Source organism: Alexandromys fortis, unplaced genomic scaffold (genome assembly GCF_014885135.2).
Source record: "Alexandromys fortis isolate MF-2015 unplaced genomic scaffold, M_Fortis_MF-2015_v1.1 scaffold_9, whole genome shotgun sequence".
NCBI classification, from domain to species: Eukaryota; Metazoa; Chordata; class Mammalia; order Rodentia; family Cricetidae; genus Alexandromys; species Alexandromys fortis.
The window spans coordinates 8,788,824-8,800,370 of record NW_026067892.1 but is presented as its reverse complement, the minus strand read 5'-3'; the positions used below and the strand labels follow the sequence as shown (position 1 = coordinate 8,800,370).

The following is an 11,547-nucleotide window of genomic DNA, read 5'->3' as shown; positions in this document are numbered from 1 at the left end:
TCAGCACCTAAACAGGGCCGCCTGGTAGCCCAGTGATCCAGGGACAGAAGGAAGGACGGGGCAGGCAGTGCAGGATCCAGTAGAGCACAGGAGCCCCTGGAGCTCAGGCTGAGGGTGCCGGGCTCTCTTACTGGGGACCTTGAGGCTCACTGCTCTGGGTGGGTAGCCTTAGAGTAGGAGCTTAACGTAGGAGCTTAAAACTCCTCTTTAAGTTTCTTAACCATAGATCCATCCCCTCTGTTCACTTGTTAGACTTTTCTCAGATGGTGAGCTTCTGAAAGGTTAGTTGCGGTGTTGGCAGAGTAGGTTAGCTCTTCTGTGGCAAGCTGGCTGCAGATTTAGGCGACTTCTTACCACCTGTGATCTGTAGTCCTGTCTGATATTTATAGCTCCTCCCACATGGGTGCCATCCTCGATTTAATTATCATCTCTCCGTGCCTCCCTTCCAACCTCATTTATAAAAATGTTAAATAAGACCATCCATAATACCTGTGTCCCCAGAGCACACTCCCAGCTCCTCTTCATAACGGATGCAGTGCTGTTTATCATCAAATCTCTTTAGCCAATTTAATTCCCTAGAAAAATGTTAATATTGAATCCACTTTGAGCTAAGTTTTAATTAAGATTTCCTAAGACATTTTGTGTAAGTGATTTACTATAATCAAAACTGATATTTCCTCCTCAGTCCCCACCCTCTAATGCTCTAATCTTATCCTCACACCGAAGATCACGACTTTGGATGACAGGACCAGGTCTCTCCAAATACACATCGTTCATTTGACTGCTTCTACAAATAGCTCCCTTCTCCTTTTGCCTACATAAGTCCCGGAATCATTTCAGGAAATATCTTCCCTGTGGCAGGCACATCTGTCTACCTAAAATACCAATCTCTGGACGAAGCATCCTTAATGCCAGTTTCTAACTTTCCTTTTGTCTTCGCTATTTTTGTTGCTGCTATTTCTGTGCCCATCACCACTCCAAGTACAGTGAATAATTAAAAATACAATGAGAGGGCCGGCAAGATGGATGGACCAGTGTGGGTCAAGGCACTCTCAGTCAAGCCTGACAGCCTGGATTTTATCCTGGAACCCATAAGATAGAAGGAGAAAATGAATTACTGAAAGTTGTCCTCTAATCTACACACTACTCACACACACATACACACACACACCACAGTTTTGAAATAGATTTTTATGTGTATGAGTGTTTTCCTTCCATGCTATATGTCCATCATTTGCATGCCTGGTACATGCAACAGACCCCTGGTACTAGAATTACAGCTGGTGGTTCACCATCACGTAGGTGCTGTGACTTGAACCCAGGTCTTCTGGAATGGTGGCAATTGCTCTTAAGCACTGAGCCTTCTCTCCAGTCCCTTATAAAATAGAATCAGAATTACTACATGTGCCGCAGGTCTCCTTAGGCAGCTGTAAATGGGCATGCGAAGAATTTGTTTCCATTTCCTGGTGCTATTAAACGGGGGGGGGGGGGGGCGTCTGTTAGCACTGCGTCCCAGGGTCCTGCATTGGAAGTCTCAAGGCAAATGCACAACATGCACATTTTCTCAAACAAAATGCACCAGAGGTCATCAATTTCCCGAAAGAACTTTGAAGATCTGGGACTTCAGAGTGACAGGTATTAGCAGGGCCGGAGAAAAAGGGACCAGGGAAGAGGCACAAGGGCAAGCTGGTCAAAGGAATGTGCCGTCCATATCCAAAAGACAAATTTGTTTTTCTTCCCAGGTAAAAGGAGGTTCTATTCTTATTCCCTTTGTAGACTGCTCTGGGTGAATACAGGATTGTTTGAAAGCCTATGAACTGCGTATTAGTAACATCTCCTGCCAGAGTTATCCCTTCTCTCCTTTGTAAATGTACATCTGTCAAGAAGTAGAGGCACCTTGTTTAATATAATAAGCAACTATTGCTTTATGGGATTAAAAATGGTCATTCTCCTCATGTAAGCAATGAGCACCAGTTGTCTGCAAGGGATTTAGAATTTGTGCATATTATAGTTTGCTTGTGTGCCACTATCTCTGTGGCTCTGAAAACAATTCTCTTTTCTTACAAGAAAATGGTTTTTGTAGTGTGGGCTTTATCAGTCCTTCATAAGCCAGTGGGAAGAGGTTATGAGGCAGGGGAACACGGGATGGGAAAACCAACCAGCAGCAGCACAGTGGAAGCAAAGCAGACTTTGCCCTTTTATTTTGTCCTGGTCTCAGATTGCAGCAATATGTGTTCATGTGTAAAGAACGAGAGATAAGATGAAAGAATAACTTTTTAAATTTTATGTTAAGGCTTTCTTCCCTTTATCCTTTTATTAAATTAGAATAAAGACAGCCTTCCATATTGAAAAACTGTTCCGAACACGGTCCCAAGGGACAAAACAACAATCCCAGTTCCCGCAGTGACTTGGTGTCACAGCAAAACACAGAAGCAGTGGACACATTTCCATACCAAACGCACTCTGTAGCATCTTCAGCTTTGAAATCAGCTCCTTGTGTTTGGGGAAGCGGCACGGCAGTGAGAGCCTGAATCCTAACCGGGTTTGTGTTGTGCTTTTTCAATCCCAGCTGACGGCAGTAGACGCTGATGAAGGCTCTAATGGGGAGATCTCTTATGAAATCCTGGTGGGCGCCCAGGGAGACTTCGTCATCAACAGGACCACGGGGCTGGTGAGCGTTGCACCAGGAGTGGAGCTGATCGTGGGCCGGACTTACGCACTGACAGTGCAGGCCTCGGACAACGCCCCGCCTGCAGAGAGAAGGTGACTCCCGCTAGGTCCCATAGTCTTTAGAAAAAAATGTTATATTTGTTCACTATCAATATTAAAAGGGGCTACAATAAAAAGGTCACCGTTTGTTATTTTCAGCTAAACTTTCATAAAAGGCCTTTATATTCTTCAGTTTATTTTATAATACTTATTTTTCTCAGTTGAAGAAATCATTGTACTGAATAATCGTGGCCTGATTGACATGTGTCGATATGTTATAGTTACTATGATGTAAGAGTTTTAAATCGCCCCATGGATTGCGGTGTTGCTCCCTTCTTTCCGAGTAATAGGCTCACCTTCAGTGAGCCATCAGGACATCACTCACAAACGGGATTATTGAAGCGTTGACTCTGTATGCATGTATGCTGTTTTCTAACTATGCTCTCATATTTTTAATATACTTTATAAATGAGGAACTGTAATACAGTAACATTCATGATGAAAGCCAATTATTATAGCAATGTAATAGGAAAACATTGCCAGCATCACATAATTACACTTGGGAGTCCTTTTTAAATAAAAGGGCTGGGGGATGACTTGGCAGTTAAGAGCACTGCCTGCTCTTCCAAAGGTCCTGAGTTCAATTCCCAGCAACCACACAGTGGCTCACAACCATCTGTAATGAGATCTGGTGCCTTCTTGAGGAAGAGACCTGGTCAGTCATCCTCATCAACTTAGACTGTGAAACCCAATATGGACAAGTTCAACAGAACCGCCATATATAGGCTGCCCATTAAAAAATAAAAACACCACCAGACAGCTGTTACATGAATGGAAGGATGTAAGGGACTCCTCATAAAAATGACCTAAAATGATTGACACATGATATGGTAGCCTCTTATATTTTTATTTTTTTGTCATGGAACCCAAGTTAGTACTAATTAACCCATGAATAAATAATGTTCTCCAGTAGAAATTTTTCCACTGTAAATATATGTTCTTTAAAGTATTGTACATAGTAATAAAGATATGACAAAGAATCTTCGATTTTGAAAAAAAAATACTGGGTTCCCCAAATCCCTTGTCTTCTGGGGGAAATACTGGAAATGAAGTAAGTTAAGAAGGTCTTGCTGGGGCTATAGACATACGTGCAGAAATGATGGGAAATGTCAGGGAGGAAACAAGGGCAAAGACATATGCGGGGAAGGCAGGACATCGTGACGAAACTAGGAACATTTGACCATGTCAGTGGCCTGCTTTCAGTGTATTGCCTGTCCCACCATCGAGATGAAGTTCAGACTTGATGATACTGAATGACCATACACTCCAGTGTCAGCAACTTCTCTCTCAGATTGTGCAACGTTTATCCTCTGGCTGCATGAATGTTCCTTCTGTCTGGGAAGCCTTGTGTGTTGCCTCTGAACTCCCATCTTTTGATAAGTGTTCTCTTGTGTTGGACAGAAATAAGAAGTTTCTGCTTCTGGAGATGTCTATATTTTCTGCCAAGATAGCAAAATGGAATCTATAAGCAGTGAACTATAAATAAAGATTGTGTAGCAAGTTGCTAATGGGGAAGGGATAAAGGAAAACCCACTGTGACTTTTCTGTTTAAAATCTTGCAAAGAAAATAATATAAATACCAGTCATCTTTATTATAGAAACAAGTAGCCATATATAATTGCATAAGCACAACTGTGTAAATTATTATCATAGTGATACAAAGTTAGGCTAGTTTATCTTTTCTAAATTATGATGTTTCCTAAGTCAAAGTGCATTAGGTTCATCTTTCTGGCTTTGCTTTATTAATATTTTATTTGTCCCTTACCACAAACATATACACTTCATCATGGATGAAGTTTCAGTTATGGCATAACTAATTAAATACTGGAATTTCATAGTCTGAATCCAAGGCTTCAAATACTTTAGGGTTTGGAATAAGACATCATCATTTGTAACAAACCAAGGACCTTTCATATTCACACCCATCAGATAAATAAAGAAAACCTCTCCAATATACTTTATAAAATTATGTTCTTATGAGACCGAAGGAATTCAAGAGCTCTTTTATTTTATCTGCAGTTGTTAATGAGCTTAGTAACTTTAATTCAGTCACTTGTTCTGCAATTATTTAAAATTATAAACCAAGCGAGTCAAATTCGGTGATTCAACATGACTTTTTAAGTCATAAAACTGCCTTAGAAATTCATTACCTCTTTTGTTCTGCTCTGACCTTTTAGTCAACAGAATAAGAATAATAAGGCCCCATAATTTTCATTTTTTGAAATGGAAACTTATTTGCATCATACTTGCCCTATTACCAAAATAAAATATGGATAGAAAGAAGCTTGGTTTTATGCATCTAGGGCTGGCTATAAATGTGAATATGAAATAGTCACATAAAATGTTATTTACCTAGCAACTTCCCTGTTTTACTGTGTGCGTAAACTGTGCTGTTGACTGATTGCTGTTTATTACAGCATTAAGTCATCGTTTTACTGTTAATGCTATAGGCATTCAATTTTAGGCATGCTTCCCGTGACACTATGCTGACATCAGGGATAAAGAGGAGATCTCATTTTTAAAAGCAGTAACCCTCAAAAAGACTGGTACTTATTAAACACGCCACAGCAGAGTGCCAAGATAGGACGGATGAAAGAGGTGCAGGCTGAAATATGATCTTCCCAAAACAAGCCTGAGAGATAAATCCCGAGGAGGTGTTGTGAGCATGACTAGCAATCCAAATCCCTGAATTATAGATAGAAAGGTCCGGAGAAAGAAAAGGGGAAGAGGCAGTCACGATGGACCAGAGTTGTCCTCTGTCTCTGCCCAAGGTCACATGTGGGGGGGGCAACAATAACCCAGTAAAGCATTATCCAGCTACAAAATCTGACAATTGGTCTGGGGATGGCGGTTTACAAACACAATCCTAACATGCTAGAGGTTGAGACTTCTGGGCCAATCTGGGTGAAGTAGACAGATTAGTTCTCTAAAACAAATAACAACAGCTACCCAGTCTCAAAAAATAAAATAAAATAAAATAAAATAAAATAAAATAAAATAAAATAAAATAAAATAACCAAACCGACAACAGCTACCAATTTTTGAGACTCGCCTTGATTCCTGCACTCAGGAGGCAAAAGAAGGCAGACCTCTGAGTTTGAGGTCAGCCTAGTCAACAGAGCTAGTTCCAGGATAGCCAGGGCAACACAAAGAAATCCTGTCTTAAAAACAAAAACAATAAAACAAAACAAACAAACAAAAACCCAAACAAATAAACAACAGGAAAGAAAGTCTGTAGCCATCTGTTATTTGGCTTTTCTAGGTAGACTTACTTACAGACTTGTGAATAGTGATTTGTTATTACTGTAACTCAGTGATTCTCAATCTACCTAATGCTGTGACCCTTTAATACAGTTCCTCGTGTTGTGCTGATCCCTAGCCGTAAAATCATTTTCATTGCTACTTCATAACTATAATTTTGCTACTGTTGTGAATCATAATCTATTTGTGGCTCTAGAGGTTTGCCAAAGGGGTCCTGACCCACAAGCTGAGACCTCCTGCTTTAGTTCATCTTAATGTACCCTTAAAGGCTAAATTTTAATAATTGACTCTTTTATTTATATCTCCAGCTGTGAATTTATCTCGATAAGAAAAAATTGACTCATTTTTGTGAGGGCATTTTCACAAAATATAAGGCAGAGATAATGACTTCAGACACTTGAACTGATTGTAAAACTCTGGCGTATTTTAACTTAAAATGAGTTTACTTTGGAACTGTATCACAATAAATAGAAGTAATAAATGTGTTAAAGTGACCCCAGTTTAATAGAAATGCTTAACAGTGCATTGATCTGTCTGCACAGACCTCAGCAACTCGTACCCATGTGCGCTATGCATGGACAAGCTGCCAGTCAGGTCTCAGTGCTTGCAGTCTGCACTGAAAACATTTGAGAAGAAAAGCAAAACAGATTAGTTAATCCCAGAAAAAAAATGTGTCATTGGAGTACGTTATTAACGGTTTTTGTTTGGTTGGTTGGTTGGTTTTACTGTTTTTAAAAAAAAATAAGAAAATTCTAGTTCCTAAACAGGAATTACCACTAAAGCATTTTAAATTTAAATTTAAAAATATAATTTAAAAAACAGTGCCTGAAACCTACATTTCAGGAAGCAGTGTATGTTCCTATAAAATACTGCATGCATTTCTTGGTAAAGGACCAGACCTGTAAATTCCTGTGTTCCATTTAACTATCTTGTCAGTAGTTCTCTTTATAAAACCGTATCAGCCTCAAAAACCTTGATTCTTCAACTTTCATTGTCTAAAATCCAGTGTTCAAAGATGCTAAAAGAATCGATGTGGAAATAGTAAAAATTTTACTCACGATAATGAAGGAACTTCATTCCCTTCATGAACATTCTCCCTCATTATGGGCTTTAACTAAAGGTAATTTTCAGTTTTTCATTTTATTTTCAAGAATTTAAAACATTTCTAGGTTTATTACCATGAATTCACCTATTCATCCGATTTGACATTCTACCAAAAAAAAAAAAAATTTCACAGTAAGTGATTAATGTTAGATGTTCAAGACAACACTAATAAAATACCGCCTTTTGTTTCTTTCTTTGTTCTCCCCCCCCTCTCTGAGTGTGTGTGTGTGTGTGTGTGTGTGTGTGTGTGTGTGTATAAGGGTGTATGCACATAGGCACATGTGTGTTCATATGTGTAGCTATGTGTTGAATTACTCGATACTCCTTCATCTGGTTCAATTGGAAGAGAACCTGAAGGACAAGTTTTATTGCCAAGTGTTTACACCAAGATTTTGTTTGTTTGTTTACGTTACTATTAAAAATAGGATTAAAAATAGGACATCAGCTGAGGCAAGTCAATTTGTTAGCTCCCTTTTGCAGCCACTGTGTTTAACTTACACTATTCATCTAAGTAGTAGGAACAGGTACTGGAGGCAAATCTTTTTTCTTTTACTACACTAATTTCACAAAGGCGTTATATTTTGGCAGGTAACTTTTACTGTTTTATTCTTTTATGATTTTACTGCTTTCTATAAAAGTTGAAATTTCTTGTCCTATAAACACAGCAGACAAATAAAACCTGCCTTCAAAGTTTCGGTGTAGCGGGGGTCATTAAACGCCCTGCTCCCTTTTCTCTGGCAGGCACTCCATCTGCACGGTGTACATCGAGGTGCTGCCTCCCAACAACCAGAGCCCTCCCCGCTTCCCGCAGCTGATGTACAGCCTAGAAGTCAGCGAAGCCATGAGGATCGGCGCTGTTTTATTAAATCTACAGGTGTGCCTAGGATATGAATATGTGTGCTGCTGTGTGTAATATGCCCAGTGCCCCCATGTGATAACCCGTGAATGTATATGGCGCGGGGTGGAAGCCCTTGCACACCTACTTACGTTCTGGTGAATGACATTTCTTTCAGATGAAGGGCCAGAGGTAAGTAGCAAGTGGATGCGGGGCGGGGGAGTTCTGCAACTCATCTGTTTCACGGTTTGCACAGTTGAAAACCTCACACAGACTGGCAGGGACTGGTTGCGATGCTCACGGGAGAAAATGAAGGGATAGGCAGCTTGTGTTTGAGTAGCTAGTACTTTGCAGCTGAGGGGTACAGCTGATCATCGTCCTGCCTTCCCCAGCTGGGCTTATTTAGGCTGCAATGGGGGGAACAATCTTACACTCAGGCTGATGGCGGCATTCAGAGTCTGAGGCAAACTGCGCTTTGGCCCTATGGCCACAAATCTGATTTGAAGACTGAGTTTCAGTGTGCTGGTTTATATATAAAGGGTGCTTTGAGATGATGCTTCTATGTCCAGTTCAAGGTTCCTGACAGAGAATATCCTTGTAAAAGAATAGCTTGATTTTCAGTATTGACATGTCACTGACCAAGGCATACTGAACCACTATAGGTAAACCTTTGACTGAATAGGGAGCTTCATGATGTCAATAATTATCTCCGGGGTTTAAACAATCATGGCTATGGTATCAGAAAGGACTATATGAAGAGGAGTTGGTGTATAAAGAAGGAGCTCAAGAGATGGAAAAAGATGAAATATCATTTGTTCTCTCATAGGCAAACCAGATATCAATGTATCTTCCTACATCTCTGTCTTTATGTGACATTAAAGTAGAAGGTGTACAAAAAGGGTCAGTCTGAGCAAAGTATAGTTAGGTGGTTAGGTGTGTGTGTGTGTATTTGTGTTAGTGTATGTGCATGTGTGATATGTCTGTATGTGTATGTGTTTGCATGTGTTAGTGTGTTTATGTTTGTGTGTATGTGTCAATGTGTGTATGAATATATATATATATATGTGTGTGTGTCAACACGTGTCTGTGTAAGTATATGTGTGTGTATGTGTGGTGTCTATGTTTGTGTATCTCTGCGTTTATGTATGTGTATATGTTTGTATATTGTGTTGAAAATGTCATAATAGACATCACAATTTTAATGCCCACAAATGTTAATAATTGTCCTTAAAAAGATGAAAAATAATCATATTACTTGACCTGTTTGGAAATGACCCAGTTTATGATATAAGTATTCAGGATTCTGCACTTTATGTTAAGAGACATTTACTAAAATAATATGCTGAGGAGAATCCCAGCCTCAACTTGTACTGTTGACTATGGTGACACAGGACACAGCTAGGTTTTGCTCAAAGTCCTTATGTCCTTATGCCTTCTGACCTCCACACTTTCAATGGCAGGGTCATCCTATGGCTATTCAGATGCCAGAATTTTGTTGGCATTCCCAAACACGTCTGGAGTTTTCATTTAATATCTATTTTACTGCTTTTCCTCATCAAGTCTGAAGTTTCCCTTTTCATTATTTAATTATTAATAGAATGTGTAATAAAATTACCCACAAGTAAAAGTATCAATAATAATAAAATGTCAAGAATATTAATAGGTGAATTAAAGAAGATATAGCATTTCTTCAGCTAGACCAAACACCTGTCCATATTATAATAAAGGTATAGAATGGGAAATAAAATGTTAATTTGCATTCACTGAAATGAAATAACAAAAACAAAATTTACATCCATGAGGAATTATTTAGCAAAACAAAAGGAAATGGAAAACATAACAAATCTTAAATTTATAATTTTCAGGTCAAGAAATTATCCATAGTTTATAGTGAAATCTTCCCTAACAATGTTCCCTTTTGTAATATAACTTGTATGAGCTAAGTCATAACTTTGACTTATAAAGTAGCCTGGTTTTAATGTCAATAAATCTGAGGAAGATCTAGAAACTTTATTATAGGAGCATAACACTAACTGGACATCCAAGATGAATCGAGTTTGCCTTCCTCATATCTCACATTTCTTTGGCACAAAGTCTGGAAAAAAATACTTGCAATGACATTTCAATTCTTTGTGTTGCTGGAAGAAGCAAAAGAAAGAACACAATTGTGGTGGCAGACTGGGTAAGAGGGAGCAAGAGTGTCACCATCAAGGGTTTTCGTAGGCCACTAACCTCTTTCGTTCATAGTCCACTGAGACACGGTTTAAACTCGTGACCTCTAAGTTGAAAAGTATCCATCAAATTCCTCCTCCAACATCTTGCAAGACGAGGCACAGTGGTGCCTGCAGCTCTCTGTCCTTACCCTTTCTTCATAGGTGGCAATGCCACCCAACACAAAAAGAAAAGGAAAAGCCCAGGGTGGTAAGGGATTTGCTTCAGGAGAGGAGAATCTGTTTTACCTAAAATCTAGGGACATCAATGATCCTTGTTCCAGACCATGTCTAGTTTTCAGTTTGTCCTTTTCATTCTGCCTAAGGGTGTTTGGGAAGCTTGTAGTTTCCTCTCAGTGTGCATATTAATTTGACTGTAGGGACGGGATGCCAGAGAAGAAAACCACCCTCAGACCTCTGGTTTCTCACTTTCTGATGCTGATTAGGGTTAGCATGGGGTAGGTCGGATTTTCTTCTTTCCAGAGTTGCTATGTGGACTTGAAGCATGTTTTTCATTCATCTTTATCCATATTTAAAGTCTTTAACAATAGGTTCAAAATGCTGTGGAATTTAGCCTACATGCCTGGAGGCAGTATTATTTTTAGTCTTGAAGAAAACGTCCTGCTGCCTTGACCTCACTACAGAATTGATTCTTTCCCATAACAGTTTGAATTAAACGCAAGCTGTCCTACCCGCGCCCCGCTGCAGCTCAGAGCCCGTCAGAGGTGCTAATTTGTTTTGCTGACATTTGAAATGCTCTAGAAGTTTCAGGTCCTTGCTCTCTTCTTTCATTTTCTCCCCTTTTGTTTGATAAATATTCCTTACACAATAGAATGTACTTTTGCCCAAAGGTGACACTTGAGTTTATGATTCATGAACACTGTGCACCGGTGCAGGTGTGCACCGGATAACTGACAGTATTGTGTGGATGCTTTTCTTTAAGATTTTCTCTTCTCTGAGCATTCAAGTTCCTTCATGTATTACTGTACTGATGAAAGCTGAAGATGAGGTTTGAAGATGCCATTTCTCCATAAATGGCAAGTGCCATAGTATCTGAAATAAAACACATTTTTAGATATTTTCTATTCATATGCTCTTTCTTCTTCCCAGTGATAACTCAGTCCCACATAATAAATGTTCCTTAGACAACAGTGAGCTCACAGACATAAACCCTGATATGCCAGGGAGGTTGCAGGAACGAATCTGAATTTAGCATGTCTAAAACAACAGCTTTTTCCTACCTAATTGCTCCTGACTCTTTTTCCTCAAGCTGTGAACTTCATGCTTATTTTTAATGAGATAAAATTATTTTATCCTTATTTCTGTTTCTGATTTACAATTTAACAACAGGCGCTTCCATAGAAACAG

General features: G+C 39.3%; 1 protein-coding gene across 1 annotated transcript in view; it reads left to right on the top strand.

Annotated features, from left to right (window-relative positions):
- Positions 1-11,547, top strand: part of Pcdh15 (protocadherin related 15) — an 864,688-nt gene that overhangs the window by 650,687 nt on the left and 202,454 nt on the right. The window contains exons 16-17 of the mRNA XM_050142799.1: positions 2,570-2,763; positions 7,876-8,008. Of these exons, the coding sequence (XP_049998756.1) occupies positions 2,570-2,763; positions 7,876-8,008 (327 nt within the window). The remainder of the gene's footprint in view (positions 1-2,569; positions 2,764-7,875; positions 8,009-11,547) is intronic.